Source organism: Malus sylvestris, chromosome 5 (assembly GCF_916048215.2).
Source record: "Malus sylvestris chromosome 5, drMalSylv7.2, whole genome shotgun sequence".
NCBI lineage: Eukaryota > Viridiplantae > Streptophyta > Magnoliopsida > Rosales > Rosaceae > Malus > Malus sylvestris.
This window is the reverse complement of record NC_062264.1, coordinates 34,247,230-34,269,582: the sequence shown is the minus strand read 5'-3', so window position 1 is coordinate 34,269,582 and position 22,353 is coordinate 34,247,230. Positions and strand designations below refer to the sequence as shown.

Below are 22,353 nucleotides of genomic sequence, written 5' to 3'. Positions count from 1 at the left end.
ATTTTTCACCATGTTGGAAGTTTTAGGGTCTATGATTTTCATTTTTATGAATCTTCTTCCTTATAGGTAATAGATCATCTATTATATATAATATGAACTGAATTTGTTTCCTTCATAAACAATTTATGAAATTCTTTTTCTATTTCTCTCCTAATTTCAGTCAACTATCCTAAGCAAAATGAAAACAAGCCCATCAGATTAACAAAGTCCAATCCTACTCATTGTTCCTTATTGTATATAGTGTTGTAAGTACATTTTCCACATGTATGTAAATAGTATGGCATATCATATATACATTTAAAACTTTCTACATGTTTTGTACAGTTTGAAAACCCGCAGCACCGTGCGGGCACTCTTGCTAGTGGACACTAAAAGGGGGTCAATATTTGTATAACAAGACTCTCATATTGGTAAAGAGCATTGATCTTTCATCGAATGTGTTAGAAGGTGAGATTCCTGAAGAGATATGTAGCCTTGTTTTATTGGGTACGTTGAACTTGTTCATGAATCAATTGATCAGAAAGATACCCTCCAAGATCGGAAAAATGCATTTGATCGAAACTCTTGATCTCTCCCACAATCACCTTTCGGGACAGATGCCTCAAAGCTTGTCATCTTTAAACTTTTTAAGCCACTTGAACTTGTCTTACAACAACTTGTCCGGAAGAATTCTTTCAGGAAACCAACTTCAAACGTTGAATGATTTATCCATTTACATGAATAATCCATTGCTATGTGGCGTTCCTCTTTCAACTCAGTGCCCTGGAGATGGCTTGAAGGTTGCAAAAGACAAGAATGAAGATGGAAATGATAAGTTGTGGTTCTATGTCAGCGTGGTACTTGGCTTTATCGTAGGCTTTTGGGGTGTTTACGGTACATTGGTCTTAAAAACACCGTGGAGGTATGCCTATTTTCGATTCTTTGATGACATCAAAGATAAGGTGATGGGGTAGCAATTTCTTGTATCTTTGTTGATTTTGTTTCTAGAAGGGTAAGGTATATGTCCCCCCTTGTTTTCATGTATTTTTTATCCTTTTTTCTTGTATTATGAGGGGTTAAGTTTATATCCTCCATGACTAGGTGTACCTTATATATATATATTAATAAAAATTCCCCTCATACTTTCGAGATTTTCTTAATTTTTTTTTTTAAAAGAACAGGTGATGGTGTAGCAATTGCATTGAAAGTGGCATGTTTTCAAAAGGATATTTTATGATGTTCGATGGTACTATATTTATGTGATGTTTTTACCTTTCTATTTTGTATTATGGTGCTTGCACTCTATGACATAAAGAAATAAAAATAATTGGGTAAATTACAAAAAACTACATCAACTATTGGGGTCACGACAGTTTCATACCTCATCTTTTAAAATTGATAATATCATACCGCATCTTACGAATTTGTGACAATGTCATACCTCCGTCAATTTTTTTGTTAGTTTTTCTGTTAAGTGCTGACGTGGCTTGATTCAGAGCCCACTTTCTATTAAAAAATTAATAAAATATTATTAAAAACTAAAAAAAGTATTTAATATTTTTTAAATATTAAAATAATAAATAAAAGTTATAAAAAAAAAAGTCGTCCCTTCCCCCCTCTCTCTCTTCCCATCTTCATCTTCTTCCCTGCTTAATCTTTAACACACAAAAAAAAATAAAAAATTTGAAAACCCAACCCCCCAACCCCACCGCCCCTCCGCCCCCCCCTCCCAGGAGAAGGAGAAAGAACCGAAGAAGAAGAAGGAAGAATGAGGAGGAAGAATGAGGAGGAAGAAGAAGAGGAGGAAAAAAAAATGGAAACTGCAACCCAGAAAAAAAAAAACCCAGAAGAAGGAAGAAGAAGGAGGAAGAGGAAGAAGAAAACCCATCAACTCAACCCCCCCTCCCGGCCCGCCCGTGAAAGAAGAAGAAGGAAGCGAAGAGGAAGAAGAGGAGGAGGAGGAGAAAAAAAAAGCCAAACTACAACCCAGAAAAAGAAGGAAGAAGGAAGAAGGAAGAGGAAGAAGAAAAAATTAAAACACCCCTTCCTACGGAGGAAGAAGAAGGAGAAAAGAAAAAAAAAAAAAAAACCCAACCCAACCCAGTTCTTCCCCCCCCCCCAACCCAACACACACTCATCTCTCCTCCCTTATCTTCATCTTCTTCCCCTTTTCCCTCTACCTGCAACCCAGAAACAAAAAAATAAAAAAATAAAATTTCGAACCCAGTTTCGGCCCAAGAAGAAGAAGAACCCTCTCTGTCTCCTCCCCATCTTCATCTTTGTCCCCTTTTCCCTCTACTTGCAACCCAGAAACAAAAACAAAAAAAAAACCAAAAAAAAAAACAAAAAAAAAATTCATACCCAGTTTCGGCCCAAGAAGAACGAAAAAAAAAAGTGACAAATCCAGTTTCGGCCCAGGAGAAGAAGAAGATGAAGATAAAGAAGAAGAAGGAGGAGAGAGAAGAACATAAAAAATTGAAATTGGTGCGGGTAAAGGGAAGGGGATGTCGTGCCGCACCCCTAGGAATTTTTGTTTTTGTTTTTTTATTCTTAATTTTTTAATATTTAATTATTAAAAATATATTTAATTATTTTTTAATCCAGCTGGATTAGTGAGTGGTCCCCGTCTCTTGTCACGTCAGCACTTAACAGAAAAACTAACAGAAAAATTGACAGAGGTATGACATTTTCAATTTTAAAAGATGAGGTATGAAACTGTCGTGACCCTAATAGTTGAGGTAGTTTTGTGTAATTTTTCCATCTTTCAACAGATGTTCTTACGGGCAAATCATGTATTCTGTTTTTCTCGATGTAAACTTGAAATATACGTGACGGTAATCCATTCAATGTTGCACTTTATCAAAATAACAATTTAGGGGTGGGTTCAAAAAATCGAAAATCGAAAAAAACAGAGAACCAAACCAGACCTAGGCCGAAAAAAACCAAACCGAAAATTGTCAAACCGAATCGAACCGAATATGGCTGGTTCAGTTTCGGTTTTTGAGGTTCAGAAATTGAACCAAACCGATATATATATATTTAATTATTTTTTTTGTAATATTTTAATTATAAAAATTAAAAAAATCACTAAAATCTTGGAAAGAGAGTTCGAACCCATGTGCTCCAGGTTGAAAAGTTTCACTGAAACCAACTTGGCAATAGGTTTTACTTTGTTTTGATTGTATGAATAAACTATTTATAAACATTTAAATTTATAGTCTTTTGTGGAATTAGAAATTAACAAAACCCTAGCCACTAGTAGTAGCAGCCATACCTTTTCTATTTGTCTTCTCTCTCTTGTCCCCTGCGCCTCCAGACTCCCTCCTTGTCCATACCTCAAATTTCTCCATTCTTCTCCATTTTCTCCCTCCGTTTCTCGATCTTCTCACTCCAGGGTAAGATCTCCAATCTCTCTTATTTATTTTGTCGATTTATGGGTTTTTTTAGAGTAAATTCCATGGAGGGAATCTGAAATTTTGGTGTAAATTTATGGGTTTTTGTTTTGTTTCGTATTGCCGATTTGTTTGATTTTTGTGTTGTGAGAGTCTCACCCATTTCTTTCCCTTTTTTTTTCTCCCCTGATATCATTATTTGCTTCTCCTCTTTTAGGGCAGCGGCAGCACCACCACCACAATCAGTTGCAACAACTGCAACAACACCACTTCCACTAGCTGTGGTGGTCTTACCGCCCAACACAGCCAACAAGTATGCAGCGACCACCTTCATCTCTGCTTAAGATGGCTCTGGATCTGCGGAGTGTGGAGAGAAAGGGTAAATTTGCAGCCGAATGCGGAAAAAAGAAATGTGCTTCAAGCTCCAGGTATTAAAAAAAAAATTCATGAAAAAATCGAAACCGAACTGAAAATTTTGATTTGGTTTCGATTTTGACAAAAAACCGAACCGTTTTGAATCGAACCCAGCCCTATAACACTTGTTCATAATGTAGATAAGTGCACCTTTACATTCTTCTCTTTTAAACTTGTACTAGAGAAACCAAATACAACCACTTGTACTTGCATCAAACAACGGTTCTCTATGCATCTTCGAGCAATTATTTGACCGACATTCATTCACCGGTGGTACGATAGGAGCGCGTGCCTGTTACTATCTGGTTATACTATCTGGTTACCACGCCTTGTGTTAGCTTGAATTGGTCCTCACTTCCGTAAGTCTCTACATCCGATACATTTAGAAAAATAAGACTTCCAGCAAGAGCAAGAATATGCTTAGTCCATTACGGTTTCCAAAAAACGTCACTAACTTCTGAAAGTGCTTTTTCCATGAAACATCCCAACACTACTTTTATTTAAAAGTTTTTTTAAGACCTTAATTGGTGAGCTCGTGGGGCCCACCTTGTTTTATTTTTGTGTTTTTCGGTCTCTCATCTCTCAATTCTCTCTTTTCCCTCACCTCTCCCGTAACTCTCTTTCTCTACACTTTCCAGTCTCTCAAAACCCTATCCTTCACTCTCTGCATCGTGACCTGCCAAGCATCCTGCATGCAACTCTATTTAGACCATCTTCATCATCATGTCCCTTGCACCGTGTCTCTCCCTCTCCGTCGCAGTGATGTCGAGGAACTCAGAGAAGGGACCTCCGACGGATTTCTCCATTTCTTCCGACTAGGTAAGTTCAATTACCTTTTTAATTTACCATGTTGGTTTCTAGACGTTGTATGATGAAAACCATGTTGTTCTTCCAAGGTTTGAGGACGGGAACAGCACGGGGGAAACTCACCCATATTGTTCGACGAACCCGTGACTTTCGAGGATTCTTTCCGAGCTCTCATGGCCGTACACGGTGAAGCTAGGGTAAGAAATATACGCTACTCTCTTCCCTCTTCATTTTAGTACTTGGTTTGCGTAGTGGTGTAATCGTTTGCCGTCGACCGGAGCTACACAGCTCCGGTGTTCTTCCCCGATCTGAACCCAAAGCCACCAAGCCACCCGGCCTTCTCAATCAACCTCGGGCCTTAGCCCTTACTGGAACTAGCCCATCTCCCTTTTTGATTAATTGGCCTGCGGGCCGTGTTTGTGTGGAGTGTGTGTGTGATTGGGTCGTGTCCTGCATGGCCCATGTATGTGTGTGTGTGGGTTGTGTGGTGTGTGTGTTATGTAGTGCGTGTGTGTGTGTGTGTGTACCATGAGTGTGTGCGCATGTCGTGCATGCATATGCATGTTGTGCATGTGTGTATGTTTGTGTGGTGTGTGTGCGTGTGTTGTGTACGTGTGGGTGTGTATGTATGTGTTGTGCAGGTGTGTGTATGTGGGTTGGCGTGTGTGTGAGTGTGGGTTTGGGTTTAAGCCCAAACCACTCTTCTTTTCCCTAAACCCTTTTAACCTTACAACCTTAGGATTCTAAAAACCCATTAGACCTTAACCCATTCAACCTAAATCCTTTATTTATTTTAATTCAAGCCCAAATCCTTTGGAAACCCTTTTATTCATTTATTACATTTTTGTGTTTAGGTGAAGTTGCTAGTGAAGAAATTCTTAATCCTTATCCGCACAACTCTACTGCTAAGGAGTACTTGTGAGTGGATCCCTTCTAAAATTACATGATTTTATAGTTTAATTGCATAAATGATTAGCATGCTTACGAGTTTATGATTTGATTTATGTGAAGCCTGTTTATTAAATATATTGATTTTCGTCTCGTGTTTTTGGTGAGGAATCAATTGTTGGCCTATATTGAGCTATATTTTGATATATCGTATTTTCTATAAAAACCATAAACTGGTAGACTGTTTGATAGATGACGATAGGATGCTAGAACATGTTTTTGAAACCCCTCTTTATAGTATAGACGATGGACGACATTTATACTATGAAGTGGTTATTTATGAGAGGTGTAACTATTTGTGCGTACCTAGTGGACACTATGCCGCCTGGGGTGAGAATCTGGTGTTGGCATTGAGGCCGAGAGAAATAATCCCTAGCTATGGGTTGAGGGACATGAAGAGGCATTGGGCCGGGAGTTGGTAATCTCTGGCTACGAGCGCAGAGACCACAGAGCAGGCATTGGGCCGGGAGTGATATTTATTCAGTGATCTTACTAGCAGCACACCGCGCTTACGAGACGATCTACGAGATGATTTACGCGATGATTTATATGATGTTTTTCTGCGTTATACCTCTTGAGATGTTTTATGGCATGCTAGAGTTTCAGAAAAACCTATCACTTTTTATGCTAGTAGTTTTCATTATATTTAAACTGTGGGGATTAGTATCTTGATAACTGTTTTATTATTATTGTATATATGAACTTGGTCCACTCACCTTTGTTTTACACTCCCATTCAGGACTTAGGATCAAGACACCTAATCCAGGCGACAAGGCACTTCCGCAGCAGCATCTTTGAATCCTCTCGATGTAGGACCCACTTCTTTATTCATTCAATTTCATCTTAATTCTTCTTAGTGATTAGGTTTAGTTGTATGTTCTGAGCATGTTCCTAAAATTTTTAATTCATTGTATTTTAAATTTCTAACCCTTATTTATTTCTTATTCTTAGCTTTTGTATCAATTAATGGTTTTCGTCACCCTCGGGTGTCGGCCAACATGTGTCCATCCTGGTATTCAAGGAATATCAGGGTCGGGGCGTGTCATGCTATTTATGATATACATTCTCACAGAGATGTCCGATGGGCATATGTTCCTCCAAAAGGGCATCTATCTACATTAATGTAGTTTTACTGAATTAATTCCTTGCTTTCAAAAAGTGCATTTTGCTACTAATATTAAACATTTCACGCAGCCGAGTAGATTGGCAAACGTTCCTCCCAAAAGAGCATATAATTCAGTTTTGAGTCCTAAACCAAAAGATAATATATTATTTTGCCACTGAATTTGTTTGTCCAATCCACAAGTTTGAAAAGGAAATGGACAATGAATTTACCAGCCCACTGAATTTGTTTGTCTAAGGCAGCAGATAACAGATGAATGGAGCCTAGTATCAGCAACGCTAGCTCAAAATCTATGAGGAAAAATTGAAATATTAGGATGGAGGTCTGATCAAGACACATCAACCAAAAAGTCAGATTCAGAGAAACAAAAACCCTCAAAAGGAACCAAATCAAAGTAATTAAAATATTAGATCAACCATGGAAACCGATTAAAATTAAACTCGAAAATTGAACTCAGATAAAGCTGTAACTCAAACCACGGGTGGGCTGTGTTTGAATGAATGAGAAAATAGAGAAAAGGAAGGTACCTTAAAAGATATCTCTTTCCCTCTTCCAGAAAATGCTTAATTGTTCTTCTGAATCCTGAACTTTCATCTCCCACATAGATCACCTTATTCTATTTTATTTTACACAGAAACCCCCCACAGACGTCGACACAAGTGAACATGGCCGTGCTCATTTCTCAGAGGTTGTATATATAGCTTCTCCATTATCATGAGATTATATATGAGAAGCTTATCATATTTTCTATGTGCAGGATACTAGGTTAAATTGAAATTATAAATAACTAAAACATTTAAACCGAGCAAACCATTACATGAACCCAAACATTTTGAGGCAGCACAATTTCAAGTAACCAAAGGCAACCATGAACCAAGGGATCAAAATAGAAAAAGCAACACGAACAGAGGCAACAAGTGTTGTGCTAGGATAGCACCAAATCTTATGGAACCAACTCAAGCTAACCTACAGGAAATTTATCAAATGAAAATGCAAGAACAAAATATAAAAGACACCAAGATTTTAAAGAGGTTCCTCAACAGTCAGTGTAACTGGAGTACGTCCTCGGAGCAGTAGGAGCTCACCCAATAATCCACTATCAACCAAATTGAAGTTTACAAAGTGTTGGCAATCTCACAACCCAAATAACCCAATACAACCAATAGCTTTCACATACCAAAGAAACAAATAGAGAAAGAAATATAGTGATTAATTTTTTCTCTATACAAAGCTCAAAGCTATTACAACAACAACTACCTTGGTGGGTGATTACTAACCAAAAAGAAGAGCACCTTCTTCTTCTTTTCTGCTCTCAGTTTTCTACTCTCTGCAGCTCTCTTTGCTCTCTCAAAGATGGGCTACTAAAACAGAAAATGGTGCACCCTTCACTACCTCTCTCACATTCGGATGATAACTTCATCAATACAAAAGCACCCAATAAAAAATTCAAAAACATCATTATGACCTTCATTTTTTCTTTTCAACAAACATAATCATGATGCCTCCTCATCATGATGTTCCCTCATCATTTTTTCTTTCACCTTTTTTTTTCTTTTTATTTGTTTAATAGTCAAAAGGTAATGGCCAGTTGGCCACCATTCAACAATCTCCACCTTGGCCAAGTTCCGAAAACGTCATGATAAGCCAACCAACACAATTGACCCAAAAAATCACTCCCAAACACTAGCAAGAGAACAACTCATGCCGAGCTAAATGCTCCAAAACTCCTACTACTCAACGCCTTCTTTATATAGGCATAATGTGAGCCAAGTTCAAACAGTGAACAAACTTGGCTACACCAACAACCTTAGTCAACATATCAGCGGGGTTGTCTTTAGTTGGAATCTTCTGGAGAATGATTTCCCCTTCACCAACAATTTCACGAACAAAGTGATAACGCACATCTATGTGCTTGGTCCTCGCATGATGAACCTGATACTTAGCCAAATAAATGGCACTCTGACTATCACAATGTACCTCCACCTGCTTCTGATCAACCCCCAAATCTCTAATCAGCCCATGTATCCAAATGGCCTCATTTATAGCTTTAGCAACTGCCATATATTCAGCCTCTGTAGTAGACAAGACAACAGACGACTGCAAAATGGACCTCCAACAAACTGGCCCTTTAGCCATAGTAAACACATAGCCTGTAGTAGACTTCCTTCCATCTAGATCACCTGCATAATCTGAATCAACATAACCAACTGCAAAATGACCAATACCAAAGTCATCTCTCTTAAAGCATAAACCAACGTCTCGAGTACCATGGAGATACCTCAATATCCACTTAGTTGCTTGCCAATACTCTTTACCTGGATTATGCATATATCGACTCACCATGCCAACTGCACTAGCAATATCCGGTCTAAAGCATACCATTGCATACCTCAAACTACCAACCAAATTTGCATATGGTATATTTTTCATTTGCAGCTTCTCTTTATCAGTTTTAGGACATTGTAGAGAACTCAATTTAAAATGAGGAGCCAAAGGGGTACTAACCGGTTTGGTTGAATCATGAACTCCAAACTTCCGAATCAACTTCTCAAGGTATTGTCTTTGATTCAAATTGACCAAACCCTTCTCTCTATCTCTAGTGATCTCCATGCCAAGGATCTTCTTCGCTTCACCAAGATCCTTCATCTCAAACTCATTCTTCATTTGCTTCTTCAATTTCTCAATCTCTTCGACATTCTTTGAGGCAATCAACATATCATCAACATATATCAACAAATAAATGAAAGACCCATCTTGCAACTTCTTGAAGTACACACAATGATCATATTGACTTCTAGAATAATTTTGGCCTCTTATAAATTTATCAAACCTCAAATACCATTGCCTTGGAGATTGCTTCAAGCCATAAAGTGATTTCTTCAATTTGCAAAACAAATTCCCTTTCCCTTTCACTGTATACCCATCCGGTTGACACATATAGATCTCTTCATTCAAATCACCATGTAGGAAAGCCGTCTTCACATCAAGTTGCACAAGCTCAAGATCATACTGTGCAACAAGAGCTAACATAATGCGAATTGAGGAGTGCTTCGCAACTGGAGAAAAGATTTCATTATAGTCAATGCCCTCCTTTTGTGCATACCCTTGAGCAACTAATCTTGCTTTAAATCTCACATTGCTTTTCTCATCAGCATCTTCCTTCTTGGCATACACCCATTTGCAACCGATAGCTTTCTTGCCCTTAGGCAATTTATCTAACTCCGTAGTCTTGTTCTTCAAGAGAGAATTCGTCTCATCACCCATGGCATTGCACCACCTCTTTTTCTCCTCACTCTCAATGGCTTCCTCGAAATTGGATGGAATATCATCAATGATAATAGGAAGAGCAAAAGCAACATAGTCACTATACCGAGCTATCTTGGTAATTTGTCTCTTTCCTCTGTTCTTTGCAATAGACTCTTGAGGTGAAACTTGCTCTTCAACTTGAATAGAATCTTCAAGTTCAACTTCTTCAACATCCTCATGGTCTCCAACTTCTTCACTTGTAGTGGCTTCGGCATCAGTGGAAATAGGATTTGAAGTACCAGAGGCAACTTTCTCAAGCTCCACCTGTTAGACATCTTTCACATTCTTCTCAGAGTCTTTGTACATACTTTCTTCATCAAATATCACATCTCTGCTGATTATAAGTTTTTTCATCTCTGGGTACCACAACCTGTAACCTTTGACACCACTACTAAAACCAAGAAAGATAGCCTTTTTAGCTCTAAGATCAAGTTTATTTTCAGTCACATGAAAATAAGCAGGTGAACCAAAAATACGGATATAGTCATAATCAGAAGAAGGTTTTCCAGTCCATACCTTCATTGGTGTCTTACCCTGAACAGCAGCTGAGGGTAACCGGTTGATGATGTGACATGCATAATTAACTACCTCTGCCCAAAATGACTTGCTTAAACCCAACTGAGACAACATACATCTAACCTTCTCAAGCAAGGTTCGATTCAATCTTTCTGCAACTCCATTTTGTTGTGGAGTTCCCCGGACACTAAAATGTCTCACAATCCCTTCCTCTTTGCAAACTTTAAAGAAAGGGTTGGATGTGTATTCACCACCATTATTCGATCTCAAAATCTTAATCTTTCTCCCAGTCTGGTTCTCAACCATTTTCTTCCAACCCAAGAAAATGCTTAATACCTCACTCTTGTGCTTCATAGTGTAGACCCAAGACCTTCTTGAATAATCATCAACAAAGGTCACGAACCAATGTCTACCACTCAAAGAGGGAGTCTTTGTAGGACCCCAAACATTCGAATGCACATAATCAAGAATGCCCTTCGTCTGATGTACAACAGTACCAAACTTCACTCTAGTTTGCTTCCCCAAGACACAATGCTCGCAGAAATCAAGCTTACAAGTTATGGCACCTTTTAGAAGACCTTGTTTCACAAGCCCTTGTAGAGATTTCTCACCGGTATGGCCTAATCTCATATGCCACAGTCTAGTAGTATCAGAACCGGATGTGCCCATATTTTCTGAGATTGCAGATGCTTCACCTGTCACAGTGCTTCCCTGCAATAAATACAAATGAACATATCGATGAGCTTTCATCACAATAAGTGCACCATAAGTAACTTTCAATGTCTGCCCATCTGAATGAAACCTGAAGCCCTTGGATTCTAAAGTGCCCAAAGAAATAAGATTTTTCTTCAAATTCGGTACATACCGAACACCTGTCAACTCTTTAATCATGCCATCATGCAACTTCAAATGAACTGTACCAATCCCTTTTGTTGTACAAGGATTGTCAACTCCCATGAACACAACACCACCATCAAACTCTTTCAAGCTCGAAAACCAATCCTTGTAAGGAGTCATATGATGAGTACAACCCGTATCCAACACCCATTTAGTAGCACAATCAAATGATGAGGAAGTGGTTAAAGCAAAATCAAAAAGATCTGTTTCAACCTCAGCAACATTAGCTTCAGAACTTTCTTTTCCTTTGGTCTTCAACTTAGGACAATCTTTCTTCCAATGGCCTTTATTATGACAAAAGGCACATTCATCCCTTTCCAAGGTTTTTCTACCTTTAGAGTTTCCTCTAAGTCGAGAATGTGATTTTTTCCTACTAGTAGAGGACCCCCTCTCCGATGATCTACCTCTAACAAATAAAGCTTCAGAGGTACTATATGATTTTTATCTATATGCCTCATTTCATAATTCATCCAGGCATTTGACACATCTTCAAATTTCACAGTTTCTTTACCATGCATAATAGTGGTAACAAAATGCTCATAAGAATCCGGCAAGGAATTCAACAATATTAAGGCCTTATCTTCATCCTTAATATCCTCATCTAAATTTAACAAGTCGGCAATCAACTTATTAAAAGAATCAAGATGTCCAATCATTTTTGTACCTTCTTTGTATTGGAAGCGGTAGAGCTTTTTCTTCAAGTGTAGCCGGTTCTCTGCACTCTTCGTCATATACTTGTCTTCTAATTTTTGCCACAACACACTTGCTAATGTCTCCCGCATCACAAAATACTTCTGAGTTTTTGTAAGGCACAACCGAATTGAAGAGCAAGCCCACAAATTTAATTTCTCTCATTCTGGCTTCGACATAGCTTCCGGCTTCTCTCCCAAAGCGGCAAGTAGATCTTGTTGAGCCAACACATCTTTGACCTCACATTGCCACATCCCGAAGTTGTTTGTGCCATCAAACTTTTCCACTTCGAACTTTGCATTTTGCACCGTAGTTCTTGCAAACCCGGAGCTGCTTCCAAAAGGATTCTCATCTTGCCCGTCTGACATCTTTGGCAACTAGACAGTACCCAAGAGCAACCAGTGCTCTGATACCAATTGTTGTGCTAGGATAGCACCAAATCTTATGGAACCAACTCAAGCTTACCCACAGGAAATTTATCAAATGAAAATGCAAGAACAAAATATAAAAGACACCAAGATTTTAACGAGGTTCCTCAACAGTCAGTGTAACTGGAGTACGTCCTCGGAGCAGTAGGAGCTCACCCAATAATCCACTATCAACCAAATGGAAGTTTACAAAGTGTTGGCAATCTCACAACCCAAATAACCAAATACAACCAATAGCTTTCACACACCAAAGAAACAAATAGAGAAAGAAATATAGTGATTAATTTCTTCTCTATACAAAGCTCAAAGCTATTACATCAACAACTACTTTGGTGAGTGATTACTAACAAAAAAGAAGAGCACCTTCTTCTTCTTTTCTGCTCTCTGCAGCTCTCTTTGCTCTCTCAAAGATGGGCTACTAAAACAGAAAATGGTGCACCCTTCAGTACCTCTCTCACATTCGGATGATAACTTCATCAATACAAAAGCACCCAATAAAAAATTCAAAAACATCATCATAATATTCATTTTTTCTTTTCAATAAACATAATCATGATGCCTCCTCATCATGATGTTCCCTCATCATTTTTTCTTTCACTTTTTTTTTATTTGTTTAATAGCCAAAAGGTAATGGCCACTTGGCCACCATTCAACAACAAGAACATGGGCAACCATGAATAGAAAAATAAGAAATGAAAACATCTGTAAATAAATGCCTCAAAATAATCAAGGAAACAATTACGAAGGCAGCCATCTATCAACGCATTAAGATCTGTCATGATTCAAGGCAGTGATCACCCATATATCCACCGATACATCCTTCTTTTCAAGACACTCATACGAATAATGGGGACTATAGAGCCAAGCAATTTTTTCCCCGCACCGCAAAAACAAGAGACAGCTACTTGAGACAGCTACAAAATGACAGTTGCGCTTTTTGGTTTGGAGAACCTCCATATTTCATTGTTGTTGTATAAATGTTCGTCTTGCTTCTCCAACCTCCTATACTTGTTGTTTAAGCATGAACTACTTTCCTTCTCCATTACTTTCGTTCTCCATTATATATTTTATCTTACATTATTCACAATTCAAACATTTTCTTGTTAATTGTATCCTTGATTGTGATTCGAGGACACTTTGTTCAGTGTAGGACTGCAGATGACATGCTCGGTCTATCCTCATGTACTCCTTGCACACATAACAGCCCCACATGCAGACACCTTACAGCTTCAGATATGTTTGCACGAATCAGAAAGCGTCTTATCGATCAGTTCAAGCTATTTATCCTGAATCCATAGTGTCCATGCCATAAAAATAATTGAAAAAAATACTGTGTGTTAATTGAAGATTTTGTAAGACATATTCTAAAATCACAATAACAAAGACATTAGGATCACAGATTTAATAAACCAATAATTCAATAAACGAATTACAATTAACTTATATGTAGAGAGGAATCGGCGCATGTATAAGAATGTCTTCTACTCTCTCCAAACTATATGTTCTTTAGTACATAAAAGAATGATTATTGTAAAAGCAGAGACAATCTTTATATAGTTGCTAGGATATCTCTCAATCAACCCTATTATCATATGAGAAATACTCATTACCACAATTATATATTTCATGTCCCACCATAATAAGTCTTACTAAATGGTGATTACGTAATTGGTCAATCAAACTTAAGACTCTATTATTCTAGCTATATTGAGGTCGCAAGATTAGTCGAATATCAAGTCACTTAAATAATAAGTTACTAGAAAATCAAGTGAAATTGTACATCATTTCTGCACAGGAGTTAGAAGAAGAATATTAACTCTCTTTCAAGGGTCTTTTTCCTTTACTTTTTTTTTTTTTTTTGGTTAGACTTTGGGTCCCATGGTTTGAAAAGTTGGTCTCAAGGATAAACTAAGCTGAAAGCTAGCCGATAAACTTAACCACTTCTCGGATGGAGAGAAACTTCGGTACAACTGCCTCACTTATTTGTGTTTGTAGGAAGACGGCCACGTGGTCCAAATGCATGTAATTAATTTTTTCTACCAATAGAGGATTGCCAAAGAAGCTTAAATGACAAACACCTCTCTCCCCAGTATCATGAAGCAATTACTCACTTTTGTTTCACAAATTACATCTTTTGATCAATCTAACCATCAAACGTCTCGAACCAGACTTGAGTGTGAATTCCAGCGATTTACAAATCGCCTGCTTGGTTCAGTCAAATACCCGAACTAGACCTAAGTGCATGGACCGCGACCCATAAAGCTTTACATTTTGTGATCTTAGCCAAATATGGCAATTCCTTTCGAGGAGTTTATAGTGTTGTTGGAGGAAGGCTCGTCTCCAACTTCCCGTGTACTTATGCGTGATCTACTTCTCAATGAAATTTTTATATTCTTATGAAATAATAAAATAAAATATATAAATAATAAACACAACTTTAGCTATAACTTAATTTTCTTCAACCTAACAACCCCAAATCGTTTCTTTGTTTTGCTTCTGGAACTCCTAAAGTTGTAATCATAAATATGTTTCTTGCAGAGTTATAATCACACGTCTCATTGTTTGCCAGCTAAGGTTAAAAGCTTCATGTCAACCTTCCAAACACGTTTTGTGATGGTAGATTGAAGGACTCACAAGCACTGCAATGATGATCTACCGAGGTTCTATCAACGTAGTGCTGAAAGTATTCTTTGAACAAAGAAGCGTCCTTGATGATGATTCAGGGACGCTTTTTTCAGTGTAAAAACCGGGCTGCTTTGGAGGCGGCAAGGCAACATCACTGCTCAACATCAGAACCACAGATGACATGCTTGGTCTATCCTCAGGTACTCTTTGCACACATAGCAGCCCCACATGAAGACACCTTACCACTTCAGATATGTTGCACGAATCACAAAATGTCTTATGGATGAGTTCTAGTGGTTTATCTTGAATCCATCGTATCCATGCCTTAAAACAAATTGAAACATGTATGATATGTTAGTGGGCTAATATGTAAAAGGGGCTTTGTTGCGGACCTTCTATACTGTCAAATGCATGTCATTAGAAGACGTGCTTCGAAGAGCACCGTCTAATTCACTATTCTTTTTAAAGTAAAATATCATCACCTCGTTGGTTAAACTTACATGTCCAAGAAGGTTGTGGTCGTGATCTGGATGAAGAAATCCCCTGTTCTTCTTCCTACTCAACATCTCGAGCAGTATGACTCCAAAGCTAAACACATCAGATTTCATCGAAAAAATTCCATCTGCTGCATATTCCGGAGACATATAACCACTGCCAGATCAATATGTAGCGACTAGTGAGAAAGAATTTCAAAAGTAGAACAATGAAAATTATAAACCACACAACAAGTCTAAGCATGCTTACTAGGTTCCAACCACTCTGTTTGTGTTGGCATGACTTTGTTCACCGCCGAATGTTTTAGCCAGGCCGAAGTCTGAAATCTTCGGGTTCATATTATCATCTAGCAGAATATTGCTAGGTTTCAGATCTCGATGTATAATCCTTAATCTAGAGTCTTGGTGAAGATAAAGAAGCCCTCGGGCAACTCCACCGATAATGTGGAAGCACTTAGGCCAATCAAGCAATTTTTGTCCCTCCTGATCTGAAGAAACTTTAAGCCTGTTATTTCGATGCCACATTGAATCCTAGTATAATAAGGTTGAAAATGAAGATCATACCAAAAATATAGAAGTCCAAGCTTTTGTTGGGCATGAATTCATATATTAGAATTTTTTCGTCTTTTTGAATGCAACAACCGAGAAGCTTAACAAGATTACGATGCTGAAGTCTGGCTATGAGTATAACTTCAGTTTTGAACTCTCTCGTTCCTTGTCCGGAATTCTTTGAAAGCCTCTTTACTGCAATTTCTTTTCCTCCTATCAGTGTACCCTGTGGACCATCATTTCAAAAAGACTTAATTTTTTTTTATAGCAATATAGCTAATTTTCGTTGCATGAATTCATGTTACCTTGTACACAGGTCCAAAGCCACCTTCTCCCAACTTGTTGCAGCTTGAAAAGTTGTTAGTGGCTTTAGCTATGGTGGTCAAATCGAACAGTGGTAACTCCATCTCTTCCATGTCTTCTCCAACGTATTCTTGTCTGCAATCCTTTCTTCTGAGTCCTGAAATAGTAGAAGATTCTTCAGCATGGATAAAAAGATGTGAACAGTTAGCTACACTATCGGAATTAAATACTACCTTATCAAATGCATTTTTAATGTATTGGGTGATCTAATAATGGCTGCTCTTTTCCTTGGAATGGTCAGTGCTTTTGATTTTTAACTTATCCGTGGGTAGAGAATTTTAAAGAATTTATATGTTCTCCTCTGCTTTTCAGTGTTTTTAGGTGATTAGAGTTGAACATGGAAAAGTTTTTGCGGCTTTTAGATATGTTGGACCTCTCAAGGTTGATGTGGTAAGTAATTTATGGAGTTATATGTGCAGTGGTCAAATTGTTTTTTTGTATGTCGATTTCAATTTACTGGTTCTGCTATGACTTACTACTGTTCATTTTTACTCTAAGTAGGATTTTTTCAAAGACAAACTGCAAGAAGATTTGCTTGGCCACTTTGATCAATTAAGGTGATTAGGAATTAGGACCTTGGTTATATCCAACAGTTTACCACCTAAATACAGAATTCATATAGAAAATGCAATCTAGAAAATTCATTCAGGTATAGTGTATAACTTGAAATGCAATCTAGAAGGGTAAATCGAGTGATTCCTTCTTTGTTTGAAGTATTGACAGATGCTATTGAGTAATTGTTCACAAAAGAATTAATACAAAGTACTTTAAAAAGAAAGAACCATGTTATATTAAGAATAGTGTAAACTAAAATCACCAGGGAAATGTATACATTGCTGAATTTGATGATGAAATTGGTTAGGTACTGTGTTTCCTGTAGATAATGCAAATACTAAAATGAATGGATAGTAAATTTTTGCTAAAAAACTATAGGATACACAAATGTTTTTACCCAAATTAACACCATTTTGATACCAGATTAAGAATATAGTTTATCTCTTAATACACAAATGTTGATAATAGTTTTTGTAACGTGCTAGAATGGATTTCAAAATTGTGCTAAAGTGGAAATGTATACATTAGTATTGAAGAGATACGAACATAACCCTAATTTGTGCTATAATGGATGTCAAATCTGCAAAATGGTTTTTCATCATAGTGTATGTGTGATAAAGATTTTGTGTGCAAAGTAATACACATGGATTGTATGTGGGAATGTGTGAGTGTGTAAGCGTATGCAGTGTGGTTTATCATGACGGTGTATGTGTGAATTGTGTGTGTGTACGTATGACACAGTATGTGCGGGTGTGCGTGTGAGTGTATATGTGACTGTGTGTGTGAATGTTGTGCTTTGTGTCTATAATCAGTTTGTGTGTGTATGCAGTGTGTGTAAGTACAGTGTGTGTGAATATTTAATTAGCTCGCAAAGTTTGTTTGTTCAATCCTTTGTTTGTTCCTGTGAATTTTGATTGTACTAAGCATGTCAAATTGCTAATGGCTTTGCTGTGTTTGTGAATTTCAGAAATTTGGATCGTTGGAGGGAGCAATTGGGCCGTTGGCTTTTTGAGGTATATTCAGTTACAATAATTTTGTTAATGTATTGTTGAATTTTTATTGCCAGAGAATTGTGATTTTGTTACCCTTATTTTTGGTTTTTCTCCTCTGTGAAATAGAGAATTAGGCCTCAAATTTTGGGGCATTCTCTAATTTTTGTGATATTTGTTGTGGATTTTGGTGCATGCTCTAATTTTTGTGATGTGAGATCCATGTAAGCGCCTCTAAACATTGATCATTTGTTCAGTTGATTAGTCCCACGCCAAGACCTTATCCTAAGTTAGGCATCACAACATCTAGAATTCTTTAATTCATTTATGAGAGCATTTTTGTATGTTGTGCTGTCGCTATTGTTTAATACGTATACTGCTTAATTCGAATTTTGATATAAGTTTTCATTAGAATTTAGAATCTTTGTTATGATCAATAATGTATTGTTTTTTGAGATGAAATGATGTATTGTTTTGGTCGAAGATATATTGTTATGATCATTAGAATTTCGTATACACCTATGATTTAAATACTGCTGAATATTTAATATGCATTTGCAATTATTTTGGTAAAGAAATTGAAAAGGAATGTAAAGGCCTATTCCTTTCGAGCTGGGTTGCCTGCCCCTCGTTATCATTTCCAGTGCCACATGATTTGGTGTTTTCTAAATTAGTTTTGATTTTGGTTTTTTTCTTAGGTCAATGTTATGTCACACACTCATAAGGCCACCCATTCGAAAATTGATCAATTTCTCCAAATAAATTTCAATAAGGCTATCTGATTAGGATAGTTTTAAATGAGATGAGATTAGTGTGGGGTTTTATGAGAGCAAAATACAGGAATATTTTTTGTGTTTTGAGAAAATTGGAGCAATGGTCTACTGGTTTTGATTTTGGTTTATGAGGTTTACTTAGATCAATGTTATGTCACACTCACAAGCCCACCCATTTATGTGTGTGTACATCAGTCAATGGTTTACTAGTGCGATACTATTTTAAATTTGATACTGCGTCTGGAAACCGTCAATTCTATGTTGTGGGGAGGGTCAAATATCTTTAAGGTTGTTGGATTTCTGATTATTCTTAAGATTTAGAGCTGAGAGTAGTTGTTAAATTTATTAGCTTGAGTCATGAGTTATACTGAAAGATAATGCTTTAGTGCTAATAGGGATTTAAACTTAGATTATTCTAACTTGCATAGTTACTGGATCACCCAATACGTCAAAACCATCTTTCAATATCACGTGGTGGTTAACACTTTGTGGATAGCTTCTTCTCTCTATATGCTCAACTTGGAATCAACATTTTTGGTATGTAGTATTCTGAAATGCATTCCTTAAACCCCATTGTTTGTTTGGAAGATTATCATGTCACTGTCTCTCTGCATGTTATGATCTTTAAAATTGGTAGTGTTGTATTGCAAGATTTCTCATATTATTGTGCTGCAACTTCAGGTACAAAAAGGTCCTCATGATGTGGATGCAGAGACTATTAAAATGAGCATGTTTAGCTGCCAAAATCCAAAAAGACAATGACAGGGATTATGAAGGGAGAGGAAGAGGAGGGAGAGGAAGAGGAAGGAGAGGATGAGTAAGTAGTTGTTTTGGAATAAGTGGCAGTTGTAGAACTTAGAAATGAATTTGCAAACCGCATGTATATTTATACCAATGTTTTAAAAAACTAGCCTCAAGGCGTGCCTAGGGTGCCTTTGAGGCTGTGCGCGAAGGCTAACGCCACTGTTTTGCTGGAGTGGGCGGAAGGCGTCGTCGGAGCTGCCTAGGCACGCCTTAGGTGATTTTTTTTTTTTTTTTTTTAACTCCCAAACCCATAACTGCCTCATATCTCTTACTTGCATTATCGCCTCTCTGCCTTTTTTTTCTGATTTTTATTTTTTTATATAATGGATGTGTGTGATGTCTACGTGCATTGTTATATGTGTGTTCATTGTGTTTTTCATCCTCTATTACATATATATATATATATATATATATATATATAATATGTATATATATGTGTGTACTCAGTGTGATTATTGATTAATAATCTTTTTTTAATATAATATATGTGTACACTCAGTGTATATATTAAAAAATTTAGGTCCCGTGAGGCTTTGCCTCACTCCTCACGCCTAGGCTAGGCTAGGCTATCCCTCGGAAGCCTCGCCCACGCCTCACGCTTTTAATACATTGATTTATACTTAAGTGTAGTTTTTTACTTTCATTTTTTCAGTTTGTTTTGTTAATGGTTAAGAAGACATGAATCACATGCATAAATATTGCATATCGTATATATACGTGGAACTTTTGATATGTTTTATATGGTTTAAAAACTCGCAGCATCGTGCGGCACCATCGCTAGTTAAATACTAACTACCTTATCTAATGCATTTTTAATGTGTCCGAAAATAGTTACCTTCATTTCTGAGTTTCTTCTTCTGTACGTACAATATCATTCCAACAAGCAATCCCATGAGAAAAACTGCAGAGCTGAGGAGAATTGCTAGTAGCCGTCTCTTGTTGAAATTGCTCTTTTTCTTAGCATGATCTGAAATCTCTGTTTTAAAGCAAACTTTTCATGTGATCTCGTAGTGTTGCAGTAACTGTGATTTTAACACTAACTTATTTAAACCCTACTTTGCATACTGCAGATAAAGGTCGAAGACGTACCTAGTTCTGAAGCTGCCACCCGTATATAGAGGTCTTGACCACCGTTGGGAGTGAATTCTTTTATGTCGGTGAGGTTATCAAACCAAAGCACGCAGCCACTTCCTCCCTCCCTGATGTCCAGATTTGCACACGCAGTACATGAGCAGTTTCCCAAACATAATCCCTTGCATTCCTTAAGGCTCGTGCTTTTATCAAACCACGAGGTTGATGTGTCTGGCAATTTCATCGCACTGTACTTTATGAAGCCATCTCCATCGCTGCAGGCCAACGGAGTCCTTCGAACACATCCATCAGACCAATATCCCGAATTCCAATCTTTCAAAGATTTTGGTACAAATCCCTTAAAGCATTCACATATCGGAGTGTTAAAGTTATTGATACTGCAACTAGAAAATGGACCACACAAGGCATAACTTTGACACCGATCTGCTAGGAATGTAACGGGAAGATCCCAACTCTGTTTTTGGTGCACCCATGTGAACTGCTCTACGACCCCTGATGGGCTCAATACAGTTCTCGAGAACACTGACGTGCTTCGGAGGCTGTACTGAAAATAGACCTCGTCCTTGTTCAACACAAATTCAAAAGCAGATATTGGATTTGGTTCTCTAAAACGATATCCTAATCCTGTCAAATAAAGGCCATTCCATGACCCTGGTCTAGCCAGTATCTTAGCTCCTTTCATAAGAAGAAGTTGTGGTAAGCCACGATAATCCATTCGTATCAAAAACTCTCCTGGAGCAGGATCTTCTGTGCTCTTCCAAGACGAGAGAGATCTATCTAAACCAGTAACCAAGTCCCAACCAATCTTCATTTTCGGTAGGTGTGTGTCACAAGGATAATCAAAACTCTGCCACAAGAAGTCATCCGGGTTAGTTTCGTTTGCATCTTGCACCACAAGATTTCCAGAATCCAAGAGTTGCGACACTGGATTCCCCGCGATTCTTGAAGAATTCGATGACCACACAATGCTGTTTGAGCTATTGAGGAGGACCAGAACTCCTTGCTTGGTGAGCTTCAGAAGTCCCGAATAATCACCAAGTGGTGTTTCTCTGTTGGCTACCCACACAATTGCATCAGTAGAAAAATTGTACCATATTCCCAAGTACCGGCTTTTTGATTTACCAGGGCTGAAGAATCCCAGTTCATAGCTTCCACCTACTGAAACCAGAGTTTCACCATCTCTTATATATTGACTCGGAGTGATTGTGCCCAGTGCAGTTGCAGCTGAGATTCTTAGAAGGGAGAATAAGAAGAACAAGCACATAAAAAAGCTTCTCAAGGCTTTGCATGATTGCATGGTTGTTCTGAGATTGTACACTTTGTCCAAAGAAATTAATACAAAAATTATGCAGAGAAGATGGACCATTGACCCAAAGAAAAATCAAAGGACTTGGGTATCTTAATTAACCCAAGACCCAACTAAATTGACAGCTGATAATAATAGTGATCACTTGTCCAATGGTGGATTGCCAAAGAAATTCATATGATAAATGCCTCTCTCCCAGCTGTCATGAAACAATAATTCACTTGATATCAGTTAGCGAAAATTATAGAATGAATTGGCTCATAAAATTGCATGACCGTTAAATTTTTAGTCCTTGAATTTTAA

General features: G+C 37.6%; 1 protein-coding gene and 1 pseudogene across 3 annotated transcripts; one reads left to right on the top strand and one right to left on the bottom strand.

The window, feature by feature from the left end:
• Positions 1-22,353, top strand: part of LOC126620624 (receptor-like protein EIX2) — a 59,841-nt pseudogene that overhangs the window by 28,521 nt on the left and 8,967 nt on the right.
• Positions 14,869-22,146, bottom strand: LOC126620619 (G-type lectin S-receptor-like serine/threonine-protein kinase At4g27290). 3 transcript variants are annotated; one of them, XM_050288830.1, is made up of 8 exons: positions 20,742-22,146; positions 20,488-20,628; positions 17,349-17,405; positions 16,474-16,628; positions 16,184-16,394; positions 15,870-16,107; positions 15,626-15,776; positions 14,869-15,449 (listed from the first exon to the last, which is right to left on the bottom strand). In XM_050288830.1, the coding sequence occupies exons 1-8, from the start codon at positions 22,108-22,110 to the stop codon at positions 15,153-15,155; spliced, it is 2,619 nt and encodes an 872-aa protein (XP_050144787.1). In that variant the 5' UTR covers positions 22,111-22,146; the 3' UTR covers positions 14,869-15,152. The 3 variants fall into 3 exon arrangements, with proteins under 3 accessions (XP_050144787.1, XP_050144788.1, XP_050144789.1); XM_050288831.1 differs by having other exon boundaries at positions 20,488-20,619; XM_050288832.1 differs by lacking the exon at positions 17,349-17,405 and having other exon boundaries at positions 20,742-22,145.